Here is a 19,210-nt window from a genome sequence, read left to right as displayed (position 1 = left end):
CATTTCTTCTTTAAAGAGCTTCTGTAAAAACCCAAAATTTCCCCTAGGGATAAAAAAAAAAGTTCTATCAGTCTATCTAGACCATTATTTTACTCTTATTTTGTATTTCTTCTAGGGATATAACTGTGGCACTTGGTACCAAAACTGCTTTGTCCAAGCTGTTCCTAGTCAAAGCTTCTAGAATGGTACAGACGCATGACTTCATGAAACCATTGTATGGTGTTATCAAAACAACAGACATTATGTACAGTCCTCATCGTAGCTTACAGCATATGCTACTCTGCAATTATTATTAGGGTACTATAATAAAAGTGTTGCCAGCAAAAAATGTTTTCATTTTTTATATATTGAAAGTGTCAGTGTATATAAAGCTATTTATTTCAATATCCTTAAATTGCTGCATTTATTTTGTTAATGAGGTTAGAGTTATTTGAAAAGGAAATTCTTAATTAGCATATTTAGAAAATCAGTATTTCGATACTGTTTCATTACAATCTTTTAGTAAATAAATCCCACTACACTAATCCCATATGGAGGTTTAGCAAACAAAATTGCTGACATGATGTGAAAAAAAACAACACTCATACCAGGGGTTCCCAACCCTGGTATACCTGTCGCTGTCGGTTTCCCTTCAGACAATTTCATAATCAAAGACTAATTACAGCTTTTTAAGGAAAATCTATTCCTGATTAAATGTTATTTTGCTGCTTGTATATTTAGCTTCTCAATTCAGAAATACTCAGCAAAATGATTTTGAATTTTTTGAAGATGCTTGTTTTTTTGTATTAATTCTCTATAACTTACTTCACATAATTTCCTTCTTTCTAAATATCTGAAAATTGATGCTTACCAGAATCACATGTAAATAAGGGTGAGCTGCTTCATTTTACAATGGTGTAATGTTGGGATTCTGTAAATATAATTATTTACTGGGAGCATGGTGGTGCAGTGGTTAGTGGTGTAGACTTGCATTTCAGGGGGCTGGGTTTGAACCCTGGACCAATCAAACACTGTGTGGAATTTGTGTCTATATAGCTTTTTTTTCTTCCAGTACGCTGGTTTTCCTCTAACATCTCAAAGACACGCATGTTAGGATACCAAATGTGCTATATTGGGCCTATATGAGCACTCCAAATTTATGTACTTTAACTGAAAAATTATATTAAACTATATTAAAAAAATTTGTACAAATACTGATAGATGGGACTTTTTGAGACTATGACTGAGGAAATCTTAGTCAACACAGAAACATGTTACCCTAGCATGTTTCCGGTTATACTGATAATAAAATGCTTCATTATATATGTTATTTGGCTTCATTTCACAGGTGCAGTTCTTTGAGATCAATGTGATATTAACAGTTGACTACAAACACAGTTACTTTGGTCTCATACTTCTACCTGCATTGTTATACATGATATTCATTAGACAGCTAAGCAAAAGTGAACTTAGTCAGCAGATTCAAAATTGCTATCCACTAACTCTTGAAGAGTCATATACACCAAACACACACCGGACAAAACTGCGCTGGCTAGTTCAAGAAAAACAGGAAGGCTCCAATTAGGTTTGTTAGGGCTGATACTGATCATCGATATCATGTTACTGAATTGACCAGTTCTGGTACTGATTTTTTATTTATTTTTATCTCTTTAAAAAAAACTTTTACACTAAGCTCCAGCATAAGCCTTATGTTGATTAGGAAATTTTTAACTTTGATATTTTTAGGATTAAACAATAGACAACTCACTGTTCATTTTTTGTTAACAAAACTAAATTCCATAGGCTTATTGTTAAGTGATTAAGTGATTAGGCTTATTGTTAAGTTTTTAACTAATACAATATATAAAGAAAATATTTATCCATTATACATATGTCACTGAAGAAAATAAACCGTTTCTCATAATTACAAGCTGTCACATTCTTTAATTTCTTTTGTACTCTTAAACAAAACCTATTTTAAAAATTGAAATGCAAGTTTTCCCCATTCTTCTAACAAAAACGATACATCTTCTCACATAATGATTCAGTTGATTGATATTGGCAGGTAAACACTGCATAAATGTAAATATACATGCACTCAGAGGTTTTAATAATTTGTAATCATTATTTGCACTACTGCGTTTATGCTGCTAAAGTATACATTTACTATATTCATATTTTTTTTTTCTTTTCCCAGTGTACCAGCTAGACATTCCTAATTCTTGAGATGTAATTATAAATATGGATTACCATTTCTAATTATGATGAATTTCTTTCTTATCAAAACGTATCTGTAAGATACACACAAACAAATAATAAAAGTGATCATAAGATGTTTATCAAGAAGATACAAGACTGACGTGCTTACCAATTTTACAAGTGAAATAGACCAGTTTTGCTGTTAACAAAAGCCTAACAAGCCTATTGTTTACTTAGCAACACATTCAAATTCTTCTTTATCTCTACAAATTCAAATTCTTCTTTATCTCTACAAATTCAAATTCTTCTTTATCTCTACTTTTTCTAATTGAAAATGTGAGCTGCTGTACTTAACACAAGCTCACTCACAATCTAATCTCAGACAATATGTGTTCATGTCAAATAAAGGACAAAATAGAAAGGTCTTAATTGATTAAAATAGCTTTTCTTGCCTTTTATTTAATTGCAAAGGAAAACTCCTCTGATTCCTTTTTCTCAGTTTATTACTCCACTTTTCAAAGACTAAAATTCTACTGTAATACTGGCATAAAAGGGCACTACAAGTAAATTACAGTAAAACGCAGAAAAGCAGATTCAGTCTAATTTTGTACAGTATATAAATGTCTATGCATGGAAGTGTGTGTGTCTGTCCGGCCCAGAAGTGAAAGCTGGAGTCAGGGTAAGGGCTCCGCCTCCGAGGCTACGCAAATGAGGCCAGCACATCAGCAAAACGATACCTCCGAAGAAAGACAAAGTTGCTTAGCTGCTAATACACAACTGATGCAAGCACGTCGGCAAAACAATTCCTCCTAGGGGAGAGACGCGCAGAGTAGTTCCTTTCAATTACCTGACATCTCTACATTTCAATTTTTTTTTCTGATGATTTCAATAGTTTCTAGGACCAAGGGCCTTTTACAGCACGGGCTCACACAGCTAGTCTACAATAAGAATTTACTGCCAGTTGGTTTTTTTTAGCTTTTTTTTTTTTAAATTCTGATGACTTTGCACCAGATGATATTAGGGTTCCTCTGACAGCTGCAGTTAAAGAAAACGAATCCTGAGGCCTTATGTCTTTCTCACTTACACATGCAAGCTCTGTTATTTCCACATAGCCTCTGCTTCATTCTTAAGGCTATATATCCACTTCTGCTCACTCTGCAAATGGTGCTTGATTACTGTAACTGAAATATAATGCACTAATGCTTCTTATTCTCACTCTGCTCAATGCTTAGTTTACATAAAAGCCAAGTAATATCAGCTGTACACTTTAAAAAAAAAAGAAGGGATGAAATGACTCTCTCCTAAGTTGTGAGGCACAGGCAAATAAAGAGTTTTATTCAGGCAAATTTCTCTGCACAGCCAGGTTGAATTTATTCTATAAGAAACTTAGCTGTTTGTGCCTTTCCAGAGAGTGGAGCCTTCCTTACTTTTTGCACTTTTTGGACAAGCAATTCAAGTCTGCTGTAAATTAGAATAATAACCACAGAAGATGTATAAATAACACAGAGTCATGGGGTCATGCTTGCCAAAATAACACTTATGTTAGTTTATAATATTAACCCATCCCCTTTTCCATTTCTTTATACACATGATCCAGATCAGGGTTGTACATTGGGACAATTCTCCCTCTTATACAGGAACTCTACAGTAAATGCTGCTAAAACAAGGCCACCAACACTTTCAGAGAACACATTTATCCTGACAGTGGACTGTTTGCCCTTCTGCCCTCTTGCAAGAAGTACTGAAGTATATGGTGCAGAACTGGCAGGTTTCATAAACATTTCATCCCAAAAGCCAATAGACTCTTAAATTTTAATGATCTGACTGTTAATACAGTGCAATATATAATTTATCTATGTAATATTAACTTCTGTTATTGTCTGTTAAACTAAATTTATGTGGTGGATTATATTTTTAGGGTGTTTCTCTATTTATTCTTGTCTTTTTTCATTGTTATTCTCACATTTTTGGTACCAACAACTCTTAAAACAAGTTTCCTTTTAGCAGTAAAGGCTTATGATGCTTCTCCTTGAAAAGTATGCAACCTTCAATGGTTTAAAGTTTTGAGCAAAGTTCCATAATTACAACAATGAAAGACTATCCAGAGTTATTGATAATATATTATTAAGAGCATACCTGGTGGTGGAGTTGGACACCATTGTCTATGTATTGTTACAAAGTGCAGCATAACTAATGGAAATTTGAAAAAAGGAGTTTCTAATTAGACTACACATGGAATTGCTGAGTTTACACCAAGAAAATATACAAACCAGAGCTGGCGGGCAGAATGCCATTGACTGCTATAAATGATAGCATGCATTTATTTAGAAAGAAGGACGAGAAGAGTACCAACTCAAAAAGTTTATTGTTTTATACATCTGGTGATCTACACCACAGTCAAGTGATCAGCCTGCTTGCCAAATCATCCATAGCCATTTTCATACTTGCATCCATTGCATTCATATAACATTACAAAGAAACACCAACAGAAAACAGCTAAGGGTGGGATATGAAGGTTCAAATCACTCTGCTCAAATGACCTTTGTTAAATAAACGTGAAATACCAATGCGTCAGGAAACAAACTCCAACAAATCTAGTTTTCCTTAAACGTTTTTCTCAAATATGAATCAAATTTGTACTTAGTGAAATGTACTTCTGCAACTTACTGTGAAGAATTGGACCAATTATTACAATGGACATGAAACACCCAACATCTATAGTTTACATTCATTATCGTATAAATGGGATACAAGACGCGAATATAGTAACATCTGTCCTAAATATAAAAACACTGATAACACTAAATACTGACCAATGGGCTCTGATGAAACAGAAAACAGTACAGGACAAAATTCAAACATCCACCTGAATAAAAGGATAAGTGTCTGTGTGTCTGTCTGGTTGCTATGGCTGTGATATTCCTGTTATTCCAATAGATGGCACATTAACACTGTTTTTATGCATCCCAAACCAAATAGCATATAACATGGCATGCTGCAAATGTTAATCTTGAGGTTTACAGTGATTACTTAGATTTCAACCCAACTTAGATGGGTGGCACTGCTAGTTGGTCAACTAAAAGTAATGAGTACTTTCCAACTTATTGGAAATCTACAGCATTTGATTTTCATTCAATCTATGGGCAATATTTTAATGTATATATGGGCATCATTTGAATTTGTTGTCAGATAAACAGTAGAAAAATGTATATAAGTTGGGAATCTTTAACAACTTTGTAACAGCTGGTTGTTTTTGGTTGAGAAAGAATATTAAGCTTAGACAGAAAATATCAAGATGTACATATTGTTCCTCCCCCACACTATGCGACTCTTCAATTCCACCCCTTGGGTAAACATTAAACGTTAACATTATACAAAGTTATTGTCTGTTTTACTTGCATTTTTATCACTCTTTAATTTAATATTGTTTTTTATCAGTATGCTGCTGCTGGAGTATGTAAATTTCCCCTTGGGATTAATAAAGTATCTATCTATATTAAAACAGTTAATAATTTTAAAAAGGATAATTTCAATTGTAAATTTTAGTACTACAAATACTGAGTGTATTTGATTTTTACTGACACTTTTCTGAGAGGGTCAAAGATACATTTAGTCACTGTTTGCAGATTGTGTTTACGGACATACACAGAATGTTACTACTGTATTAACTGGACCAATGCATAATGCCAATCGCAAATTAAAACAGTCACACATTCCATAGAAGTTTACTTTAATCAATGGCCTTGCCAGTAATCCTTTGTGTTAATAAGAAGAAATTAGTGTCCCTGTGACATGCATGAACACAGGGAGAGCAATTAAGCTTAATGTACTTTAAGCATGGAGGGTGAACACAGCGTCAAAGCACTCAGAAAAACAGTCACTATAGCACTGATATATCAACCAGAAAAATAATTTAAAAGCCTTTATTAGTAAACATATATGACTATGTAATGATGCTTAATTCACACTGAACACTTTCTTTGCTTTATTTGGTTTTCGTAAGGCATCATCAAAAATTTCATTTTGCTATAATGATTTGTGATATCTTTTATTCTCTATGGTCAACTACCAAGTTAACAGCAGGGACAGAAATAAAACAGGAAATCCATCAATATATTTGCTCTGTTGATTCATTTTGCTCTTCTTACACACTGTGTGCACTACTTCATTTAAATCAGCAGGTTTTTTGATGTTATCCTTAAGTTTTTCCACTCCCCCACTTTTTTTAGCTTCCAGCTCATGTTTGTCGTACTTGAGCCATAACGGAGTGTGTTAAAAGACTGGCTACAGTAAAACTGACAACCTATAAAGGCATTCAACAACCTGCTACAGAAAAAGGCTGCCAAAAACTGTAAATAAGATACACTACTTGCAAATCTGGAGAGCATTGTTCATTTGGACACAGGTTTTTGGGGGCATTAATCTACTGAATATGGATCTGTTTATGTAATTATATTCTATCAGCTCAAGAACCCAGTGTTTGTGAGGGATCAATACCTCTCTGTTATCACTGAATGAAAGTAAAAGAAAAGTGATCACCATCATATCATTCATTGTATCAAAATAGTATTGATTCCCACCCTCTCTTTCTCCAGCACTTGCTACTCCTGACTGCTTACTGTCTTTTAAGATTTTTTCTACTTATTAGATTTAGAAACATATCCACTTTTTGTTTTTTGGCAAATGTTGTTAATGTTAATGGTAAAGGGGTAACATCCAAGAACATTTTAAAAATTCTACATAAAAACAAGCCCATGGACAATTACAAACCTACTGAGAAGATGCAAACGGAACTAATTTTAGTTTGTTCTATGCATGACAAAACATCACATTTAAATTACTTGGTCCTTCATATCAAAAATCGGTCAGTTGGAGATCTTTTTTTATAATGATGAATACCTGGATCACAAGGTGAGATAAAACTAAATGGAGACAACAAATATTTTATTAAAAATGGTTGCTGATGACTGACTTTGACTTTTAACTAATTCTATGCACTTGAGTGAATGTGCAGTGTTTAACAAAATCATAGAAAGCAGAAAACACCTTAAAGAAAACTACAAGTGTTATTGAGAGATAAATTCAAGCCCAGACCTAAGAGTTGTGAGAATGCAGTATTAACCAGTGAGCCAACAATGCCTCCATTGACTCTTACTGTTCTTTTCCATTATAATTCCGTTAACATTTCCTGCTTTGTGCAATTAAGAGATGTTGGGTACTTATGTAGAGAGCAATAAATAATATGAGGAAACAGAATTGGATGGGACGGCACACTTCAAATCCATATGAACAAGGAATTGAACATAAAATGTCTTAGCAAATAAAATTGGGGCCTAAACTCTGTGATGCTGCCTATTTACCATCCATCCATTTTCCAATGTTGAATCCAAACACAGGGTCATGGGGGTCTGCTGGAGCCAATCCCAGCCAACACAGGGCACAGAGCAGGGTGCCAACCCACCGCAGGACACACACAAACACACCCACACACCAAGCACACATTAGGGCCAATTTAGTATCGCCAAACCACCTAACCTGCATGTCTTTGGACTGTGGGAGGAAACCGGAGTGCCCGGAGGAAACCCACGCAGACACGGGGAGAACATGCAAACTCCACGCAGGGAGGACCCAGGAAGCGAACCCAGGTCTCCTAACTACAAGGCAGCAGCGCTACCACTGCGCCACCATGTCGCCCTACCTATTTACCTATCATTTAAAAAGATCAGAAACTCTGAATGTTATTAACTGTACTGCTTAATGCACAATTCACTTCTAATTTGGTATTTTACAAATACTGTACTTTGGATGTGCGCTGCAGTTTTTATATATTTAGGCTTATTTTACTTTAAATCTTGAAAGAGCAAAATGACAGAGGCTACAGTATGCAACACACTTGGATGTATTGATAATTTCACCTTACATTCGTGGTGCAATTCAAGAATGAATTAACAAACATGAGGCACACATTTCTGCTGTTGCTCATATTACTGCAATATTATACAAAGTAAGCTTCCATGGCCTAGTGTTTGGGTTAAAAGCTTCATTAGCTTTCAGTTCCCCTCTGCAATCTCAAGGGAGAGAATGAACAAGATTAACTACTCCATCACACCAAATGTAGCACTTAAAAATCTTACATAAAGAAAAAAAAAAACAATCACATGCTAGTATTCTTAGTATACAATATCATTCAGCTGTTCAGCTACTGGCATAAATATAGCAAATCATGTAATGAGATATTAGTGAAAGAAGAAATTATTATGTAAAGGAAAAAGGAAACAAAGATCATTGTTCATCTTATTGCACACTGTATGTATGCCATTTATCATATGCAGGGCTATGAATATTCACTTCCAGGTTAATGTCCAGTTATGTATGTGTGTGAGTGTGTATGTATGCAGACAGGTAGACAAACAGATAGATACGTAGGTAATGTCACAGACAGAGGGCTAATGTAAATTAAATTACATTTTGATCAAACCACATTCACTACAAAAATAATCTTACACTAATACATGCTGGTGTTAAACAGATAGTTTATCGAAGAATTATGATTTCTTCTTTAAAGGAACAAAAATAGTAAAATGGTTATAATAAAAATGATTCAGATATTGACTATGAGGGAAAAAAAATACCATCAGTCACCTAGTCTTTCCTTCACTGAACACTATGTATTGTTAAGCTTTCAAAATGTTCTCCACTGCTAAGTATTAGGTGTCGATGCCCTCAGCCACTCAAGACAAAAACCTTATTCACGCTAAAGGAATAATGCTTGATCGGTGTGTGCTGAAAACTTAATTGCCCTTCATATTTAAAAGAATCCAGATACAATATGGAATGATTCCAGATTGTCCTTTGCATGATTAAATCCACCCCAACTTAGGCAATTCAAGCATGATGAATGCATACTCTTCTATTTCACCATCTCATCATGTTTCCATGGAGACTACTTATAAACAGTAGTAGCCTGTAGCATTGCTGCAGTGTAGCACATCTGAATATGAAATGTACAGAGAGAATTTAAATTAATACGTGTCTTTGGACTGAGAACATACATTTCTTCATTAAGTAACTAATTAGTATGTTATATACTATCTTTCATGATGACGGAAATCATGATCTGCAAAACAGGATAAAATATTATTAATTAAAACTTGTTTAAAGAAGGACTGAGATTAATGACTAAATGTATTTCATAAAATGGATAAAGCAAAGCTGTTAGTGGCCTTAATACAGAATATAAAAGAAACAATTCCTTAATACATAATATAAAAGAAACAATTTCAAAATAAAAATAACTTAGTGATCAAATTAAAGAAGTAATGTCATACAAAGTAAAATAATACAGTCAAAACTATAATCATTTAAAAAGTGAGCAAGTTAAAATAAGATTACAAGGAGCAGAATGATTATATATAGGGTGTGCGTGTTTTTCCTTTGCAGCATTGTTAATGATACAATATAAAATAAAGGCTGATTTACAATAAGTACTAGAGGCATTTGAGTTACGACACAACAGTTTAATCACCAAACTATTTTAATCAGCTCTAATTACTTTATTTCATAATTTTTAGAAACAATCTAAAACAATGCTATTGGAGGACAGTGTTACAGCACCTAAAAAGTAACTTTTTGGACAGATCATTTTAGAGTTAGCTGACATGATGGGGCATCACTCCTTCCTCAAAGGTTCAATCAAGCTGTCTAGTTCACTGTCTAGGTAAACTGGTGATGACAAAATGGCCTTGTTTAAAATAGTGTAGACAAGGGTGGAGTTGTGTACTGTAATGGACCGTGGCCACTTTCTGGGTTGATTCCTGCCTTGTATTCTGTTGCTACCATTATATTGCTTTTTCAAATAGTTTAATAGTCCAAGCAAAAAAAAGAAATTTGATTCAGTGGTTTCTTGGATTTCACCGTGCTAAGATTACTGAAATTATAAAAAAGTCATCTGATATTCATCTTCAAGTATTGTGGAAATACAATGGAAACTGAGAAAAGTCACTCAGAAATATGAGGCTATTTTGGTTCTTCAAAAAATGATCTTCAGAATGATTGATAACCAATAATGTTGATTCTTCCAGATAAGGCAATAACTTTAAAGAAGACAGTTTATATTACATATAATTTTTCCATTTGAATAACTGGCTGGTTAACAGACATCCAAAGGATCACAAAATTATTTAGAGGAAAGAACTGAGCTGGCCTCCATGTCCTTTAAAGTTTACTGCTTTATCCTGTAGACCATAATACCTTGTAACAGGAAAAACACTGAAAGAGTGTAACAGGAAAAACACTGAAAGAGGCAGTGGTGGGTGGGGGGGGATTTGAATATTTTTGGTGGTGTGCCGAATCGTCAATAAAACCTTATACAGCGGGCCGTACATAAAATCTAGGTGTGAGTATAAACGCACCAAAAAATAATTACTTTAAGAAATCATTTAGTTAAAAAAAAAACTTATTAAAAGATACTAAAATGAATGCTCAAAAACCAATTTTAAAGCACAGTGATTTTGCTATGTCATGTGAAAATGAAACTATGCTTCTGCTTATAACATTAACTCTGCTTCTCATTTTCGCAACAATTAATTCATTGGAAGGATTTTTTTCTGCTAGTTTGCTTCTATACTTGCTTTTAGTAACTTCACAAATGTATTTGTTTCCAAATATCGATGCCATGCACGCAGCATGCTTGCAAAGCCTTGGAGCCAAATCCTGAGTAAAATACAGTCTGGGCTAAGAAACATTGGTAAAGTTACTTTTTGTTCATAATTGGAGTTTAGTTACTTTCAGCTTTTGTTTGTGAGGACCGAAACACCCATGTTTCTTATTCCTCAATAATGTATTATATGCTTTGTACTTCTGCTGGGTGTGCTCTCATTGGTTATTATCTACCATGCACATAGAACAGGCCCCTACAACTTAAGACAAAATAAAACCTGTGTGATTTTATTGAGGCAAGCTAGTTGAAGTGAGCCGCTGGGTATGTCAGACTGCATGACCTGACGTCATGGGAGTGTGCAGTGACTGCCTCTGACTCACTAAGATTATCTTATGAAGTTTATTGCTGAAAATCACTGTAAACGTTGTGTAATGTGGCATAACCTTAACTTTCAGATGCAAGACCCCTGTGGATCTGATTGTCCACAACAGCAAATGGAGATGAAGTCAAAATTTGCCTCAAAGCGTCTGTCATCCTGGAAGTGAGATTCAAATTCACAATGAATGTCAGAAATCTGACTTGCACGTGTATCAATGCTCTCACTTCTTTTGGAAAGGTGATCTGAAGTTAGGGAAGCAGGTTTTGCTTGCGGCAGTTGAATCAGATTGTTGTAAAGCTTGAACAATGGAGAAAAATATAAATGAACTAAATTCTATTAAAATTGAAATGAGCCCACCTTGAAAGCTATTAATTATCTTCCTCTTCTGACTTAGTGATAAAGAGTTTGAAAAACACAAAAATTGAAAGCACAATTGGGATGCTGCTGATGGTACTTGCATCTTACTCCTTGTTTCACTAAACTCACAGCTTGAAGTACACTAATAATCTGATTACAGGAAATCTGATATGTATGTGTAACACTGAACTGCTATTCTTATAACTTTGTTATTTCACATTTGTAATTGCTTTTCATACTGATTTGTGGAAAGAGAGTCACACCCTAAGCTCTGCCTTCAGGAGGGTATATCATACCGATATAAATTGTAATGTGCTATTCTTTCAAAATGCATATTGCAAAACAAAGCAAGCAAGCAAGCAATTAAAAACAGGTTGTCCCTATTTTTAGGGTAAACGTGTGCCTTATTTCATTACTTTTTGGATGACACCACATGACAAGTTATTACATTTGCACCAGCCAACTATTTTTATGAGAAGACCATGGGCCACTTGTGCCTGTGCAACAGGCCAGAATTTAGCCACCCCTGGCCTAAGAAATATGTGGAGGATTTAAATTTAGGATTTTGTCCCTTTTAAAGTGCAGTTGCATGACTGGCTGGTATCCAGCATTAAATGACATTTATTCTTCTACCAATTAAAATGCCTTATAGAAATGTAATATTTAAAAGCAAAAGTTCAATAGAATAAAGGGCATTGTCAATTCAAAAATATGATTTGAAACGTATCTCACTGAAATGTATCTCACTCATTGATAACACTTTCATGTACATATGGTAAAATTAACAGTGGACAAACAACTAAATGAAGAAAAAAAATTACAGAGGGAAGAATGTTAGGGTAAAGGATCAGAAAAGATGTGCTGTCGTGTTAACTGCCGAATGTACTCAATATTAATGAATGTTCTCAAGGGTTTCAAAAATGGGCATCAAAGGCACGATTAAGAATAGCTAGTTAATATAAATGACATAAAATTTTTCGTTTGTGTCTCTCACTCTTTGTTGAGTAAATAGTTGAGTGGACATATTTCAGCTACTTGCACCTAGTTATAGATCTGCTGTATAAAACAAAGTATGTGGAAGCATGTGGCCCCGTTGGCACTTGATACAATACAGAACACTAATAATACATAGTGAAAACCATTTCAGGTAGCATGAGAAAGGATCAGTCAAATAATTCATGAGTGAAAGTCATTTTATCTGTCACCATGAACTGAAGCAATGTGCAAATTATTTAATGACTGCAGAAAGGCACTAGTATAGTAAGAAAAGCAACAGTTCAATCCTGTTATAGACTCACTGTAAAAAATGAAAGAACATCATTTATATAACCGTAATTTAAACAACAGATACTTTACTTTGTTGTGCAAGTTTCTTAAGCTACTATATGGTTACAGCAATCTGCCGGCAGAATGGCATATTGAACTTTAAAACACAAGACTGCTAGTTTAATTCTTGCCTCCAGCTCCATGACACTAAACACATCTCTTAACCCACCTGTGATCCCGCTGTAAAAAATAATTATAACATTTTAATCTTGGAAGTCTCTGTGAATACATGATTTGGTCAAATACAGAGTAATAATAAAAGTTTAGCTAGATTTAGAATATAAGCAGCCCTTAATGAGACAATAGTTAATTACAGGGCAGATTCATTTCACTTTACACTGACGTTGGGCCCATTTTGATACACTAATTAACAACTTTGAGTTGTGACTCGAAGAAAACTCATTTAAATTTTATAAAGACTGTGGCCAGGCTGTAATCTAAACCTTGCTGCTTCATCATCTATATAACTGATTTCACTATAAATATAACAGATTTCCTTTTAAGAATGACTTTTTAACTTTCACTTATGGAATTTGTAAATGTCCAGAGCACCTGGATGTACAGTGAAGGAAAAGTAAATACTGGTAGAATAATACTGAAAAGAATTCTAAAATGCCATAGTTAGAGAGGGACAGTAATATCAGTTCTTGCAGTTCATAGTAATTTAACATCAGTTGTTAACATAGTCCAAACCTGGTAAAAGGTGAATGATTTCAAATCTCAATACGGACAGCAGTAGCAGTTCTTGCAATATGCCATAGTTTAAAATGGATTATTAAAATTGTGCAAAGTTGATAGGGAGTAAAGAAAAGTAAACTCTAAACATACTATAAGTTTAAACTCAGCTTTTTTTTAGTTTATAATATTTTAATGCTTGTAGTCAGCATATTAAATTTAGGTGCAGAATTCAAATTAATATCCAGATGCGTTCCTTGGATTGCAAATAAATATTGCTTCTTTTTGACTTGCCCTATTGTTTGATATAAGAATTATTGAATGATTGAATTATGGCAGGCAGAGGGAATTTTTTCATTAGACATATAAAGTTTACCCCCTGCCTACAAGATGTCACTAGCCATTAAGAAGCTATAGATACCAAAGATTATGGCCAGTAACCTTGTCAACACTGGAACGGTCGATGGCTTTAAACATGCAATAGGATTCAAAGAATGTAATCCTGCGTGCTTTGCTAGTAGAAATTAATAGTATCTAGTGTCTGAAAATTTGACAGTGATAGGCAGGTGTGTATTTTAAGAGCAGTGGATGTGTATGAGAACCAAGTTCTGGATGTGGCACCAGTCCATCATGCACTCACCCACACTTATTAACATTGGGTTCATCTAAGGCACTAATTAACATGGAACATGGGAGGAAACCCTGATTACTCCAATAAAATCCACAAGGACATGTATAAATGTACAAATCTAACTCTTCCTGGAACTAAGTAATAATTGTTATATGAAAATCAAACAAGGGAAGCCAGGTAATCTGCACTTAAGTGTCAATGGCAGGTGTTTAAAATACTTCCGCCACCTTGTTTACAGTATTCATTTTCTTATAAGGTAATTTAAATTCAACTAAAATAATTGGAAAAGTTAAACAGGACTCTGTATACAAGAGTTTGTAAACACTGCCCATATATACATAAATATATAAAATCCAATGTCTGTCTGTCTGTATGTCTGTCCACTTCTCAGGAGAGACCTACTTAACGGATTTAGATCAGGTTTTTTTCTATAATTTGCTTGAACATTCCGATTGATTTTACGACTTCTCTCGTCGCGCTGAGTATCATAGTTTCGCTTGTGGTACCAATTTATTTGCGCGTATCCGAGAGAGCGGCTATGAGGCTGTCCTCACTCACATGTCAGCCTCCGTTTGAGTCGGTCTACTGTACATCTCGCCACGTGTTGGAGTGTAACTTGCCTCTGCTTAGCTAGCGATACCTGTTTGTTCAACAGACATTATCATCTTCAGATTGTTAAGGAGTAAAGTTTGAGGTTTTTAAGAGAGATATCACAGCTACCTGTGTTTTAGAGGGTAGCTCCTGATTGCCGCAGATATCATGGCTACATGTTCTTCTACGTCCCCAATGCGGAGGATACTCTCCCAACAGAGCTGAAGAAGATCAGATACCGTGGAACGTTTGATGTTGGAGCATATCTACCTTCTGCTTGGCCAGAATTGTATATTTATATATATATATTTTGTTGATTTTTAAAGTTTGTCCTGTTTCACTACAGGGGACAGATAATGATGTATAAAAAACATCTAGTCAAAGGTGAAAGCAATGAAGAACTTTTTAATGATCTGGTGTTTCATTTATAAAACTTTGCATAGATTTAAGCATGATAATAAGTTCACGGCAAACAAAAAAATAGAAAATGGCCAAAAAAATATTATATTTATAAAACCTGGCATATACACATTTCTACGCATTTTTCTGTTTATAAATCACAATCACCTTGTAAATATACATATGTGAGAGTGCAATGAATACCGCCCTGAAACATCCATATATGGCACAAGCTAATCAGCTTCATATGTATGCAATCACATTGCTGCAGAACTTCGCTGGCTGGTAGATTAGCCTCTCCCTCCTGATGTGTTGAGACCCCGTTACCTGCGTTCAAAAATATCTGGTTGTATTCAACAACTGACAGTGTAAGATCACACATGGCATTATCGCTCATCTCCTCTTGGAGTTTTTTTTTGTTTTTTCTGTCCACCCTGGCCATCGGACCTTACTTATTCTATGTTAATTAATGTTGACTTATGTTTATTTTTTATTGTGTCTTCTATTTTTCTATTCATTTTGTAAAGCACTTTGAGCTACATTTTTATTATGAATATGTGCTATATAAATAAATGTTGATTGATTGATTGATTGCACTCTGTGGGTCCGGTAAATGTGTAAGACATCATCTTAATGTAATAACATAATGGCAGTTACAATGAATAGTACAAGCCATATGAAAAGCTGAGGGCTCAGGCAGCTTACAACAATCCAGCCACCATGTATAGCACCATCATGTCTGCTAAAGCTACTTTGCTTCAAAATAAATGAATTGTGGGGTGACCACATGATGTTTGCCAGTCACATCTTCATTAATGGAATGGAACTGCATATGGTTAACAAATCAGCTTTAACTGGAAACTTCTGCATATTGCCTTTTACTGTTGGCAAAAACATTTTTAATGTATATGAACCCACACCATACGAAAACTGGATGTAGTGCCATGCCAGTCTGTTAATGGCTTCCAGCACAGCAGGTATGATGGTGAAGCTTGATAGAGATATTTCTGCCCTCACTGCCAGTTCTCTGAGAAGTGACAACAGGAAGTCGATGTAAACTGACGAAAAACCAAAAAATGTCCTCAGTGCAAATATGTAGTGCATTGGCATTTTTAGAAGGGAACTAAAATAGAGTCTGTGCATCATATTCATCACCTTTAAGGTTTAATGTGTTTGTCACGTCAATGCATATGATAATAACGGCTAAGTGATATGAATTACTATAAGCATGAGTCATCATTTAGCCAGTTTGACTGCATTTCCCTGCTTGATCAAGAGTGTCATCATTTCCCAGTTTCTCTGAAAAGACTACGTACGCATGGTTTAGAGTTTCTGTAAATAACGCAAGTTTTTACATCAAGTTTTCTTTTATAAAACTCAATGTTTGTGTGGAAAGTTGTGTACGCACATTTTGAGCCACTTTTTGTGTGTGTGCAAGCAGTATAAATGAGGTCCCTGGTCATGGCCTCTGCAGCTTGCTGGAACAAGTTCAGATAATGCAGTTGTTTAATATTCACTTGCCTTCTTGTACTTGATCAAACAGTACACTGTCTAAGTTACTTTAATGACATGGATGTCATTATTTATCTCTGCACTAAACTATATGTTTTAAGATCATCATTAGATAGTGTCAGCATGACATGAAAAAAATACTAATCTTCTTGTAATGATGGACCATGAATACAATAAAAATCAATAAGAACATCTTGGACTATTCTGAATAAATATTTAATAGTAAGTGTCATGGATCTGTGAATGCCATCAAAATGTTTGCTGTTAAAAACAAGTGGTAGCATGAACCTTTTATGTCTCTTGTTTTTATTTATTGCTTGGTATGAGACATGAAGAACCATAAAGAAAGAAGACATCCCAATTCTATCTACAGTCCTTTAAAGGAAAAGAGATCTTTGCTTAAGGTTGTAGGCTATGGGAAATTAGGGTTAGCAAAGCCAGTTATTACAGTAAAAATGTAGATCTGTAAAGGACATACATTGAAAAATTATTTATGTAATGATTTGTATTTCAAGCTTTGAACAGGTTGGGGGAGGTCTCCCTCTTTTAAACACTTCAAAAATCTGACAATTGTTGTTATTGTTTAAAATTCATCTTCAGAAAGCTTAGATTGTATTTGTAAATAAAGATAATGCAAACACAGTCAACAATAAAACAATTATATATTCACACACATTTTTTAAAAACATTTTAGCAATACAACATAATAATTTTGCCATAATTTACTTTCTTTAATAACATTTCCATATTACAGTTAGTTAATTGCAGATTAACTACAATCTACAAGTACATGGAAAAATAAAATGGACATTATTGCAAGACATTTATTGAAAGCACATATTTCTTTTAAGTTTTGCATTGACGTTAGTTTATTTTTTGTTTGTGAATGAGATCATTTACTGAGTCTGGAACATGCAAAATTGGACTGAAAATGTTAATGACTGGTTGCTAGTGGCTTAGTTATTCAAGTCTGCCAAAAGCCAAACCATAAATTTCGTGCAGTAGCTTACCCTTTTTGTCCAGTGTTCTTTTAACACCCTTCGCCTCCCCTACATCACCTATGCAACGGGTCTCTCTCTGGGTGTCCTGGATTTATCACCTCGTCTTGGAGGGCGGCTCCCTACAGGACAGAGGGGGACCTCTGAGCCAAACGTCTGATTCCACAGTTTGCTGCCAATCACAGTTTGAGTCTTTGAATTAACATGAACAGATACCTTGACTGTTAAAAGCAAATGGAAGAATTTCTAGCACAATTGGTTGCTTGTTTCAAATGTCAATTGTTTTTTAGTTAATCCAGGCAGTAAAAAGGTTTTAGAATTCAGCAAAATGTGAAACATGACGATGCTCACACATATTATGGTAGGGTGCAAGGTTGGTTAAATAAGCTGTTGCTTTATTTGAACAAAATTTCATAAAAGAAATAAATATTTAGCTTAAAACTAAAAACTATTTCCTCTTCACCCACCAGAATACATAGTGTAGTGTAACCAGTGATTTACATCAACATCAATAAGGTAGACATAGCCCTAAATTTACTGTGAAATGGCAATGCTGGAAACACTTCAAAACAAATAAACAAAAAGCATTCTTTGTTATACATGTAAATGAGATTCTCTTGTTCTTTTAGTGCATTCCCCAAGCCAAGGATCTTGGCACTGACCCATCGAAAAGTGGGCTAATGGCAGGGATGAAACACTACAGAGATACTGCTGTAAAAACAACATGCATTAGAATGGTACTCATGGAATTTTTATGTCATTGATCATCATCTGGAAACTTCTTAGATTACCAGCATTTGATCTAAATTGCTTCACTCATAATATAAATAAAACAGCCACAGCATAGATTTTAGAAAGAGAAGACACCTTTCAGCTTGACATTAGTAATGTATAGAGCATTTTAACAAATGACAAATGAAAACGAAATTAACTAACGGCTTTTAAATGGATTCATTCCAGAGTGTAGGAACAATGTATAGTGTATGCTTATATGGAGTTAGAAATGTTTCCTACTGTATACTGTGGACACATAGTTGAACATCGTTATATAGTAAGTCAAGAAAAATGACATATTTAACAGTTGAATATGGGCAGCACTGATTAACACCACCATTTATTTTCAGGGTAAGACAACGTTGTTCTACAAAGGCCATTATTGTGGTATCACTCAACAACATGTAGCACAGTGGCCTCATACCATGCTTTGGTTTAGTTTCATAATGAATACTATGTAAAAAGTAATGGTGTGTTATTCCAGGGATTCTGTTGTATTCTTGTTCACCATCAACATGAGATCCACTCATATATCACTCTTAAAACTGTCTGCTGTAACTGCAGGTCTGTCCTGAGAGGTACCGTGGTGGTATCACCAGCTGGCAGAAGGTCCACCATCAAATATGTTTTCAACAAAGCAGAGCTTCATTCATTCAGTGAAATAATAAAACAGCAGTGGAAAGGATGGGTGGCTTAGAATGTACTTCAGCATTAAAGTCGGGATTTACTAG

At 34.7% G+C, this 19,210-nt stretch overlaps 1 protein-coding gene across 5 annotated transcripts in view; it reads right to left on the bottom strand.

The window, feature by feature from the left end:
- The window catches only part of LOC120542166 (protocadherin-1-like), a 367,416-nt gene that overhangs the window by 21,468 nt on the left and 326,738 nt on the right, over positions 1-19,210 (bottom strand). The window contains exon 5 of one of the 5 annotated variants that reach the window (XM_039774407.1): positions 17,718-17,827. The exons of the other annotated variants lie outside the window; for them this stretch is intronic. Coding sequence (XP_039630341.1) covers positions 17,766-17,827 — 62 coding nt within the window. The 3' untranslated portion in view covers positions 17,718-17,765. The remainder of the gene's footprint in view (positions 1-17,717; positions 17,828-19,210) is intronic. 5 annotated transcript variants of the gene reach the window in all.

The sequence above is a fragment of the Polypterus senegalus genome, chromosome 13 (assembly GCF_016835505.1).
Source record: "Polypterus senegalus isolate Bchr_013 chromosome 13, ASM1683550v1, whole genome shotgun sequence".
NCBI lineage: Eukaryota > Metazoa > Chordata > Cladistia > Polypteriformes > Polypteridae > Polypterus > Polypterus senegalus.
This window is presented reverse-complemented; position numbering and strand designations above follow the sequence as displayed.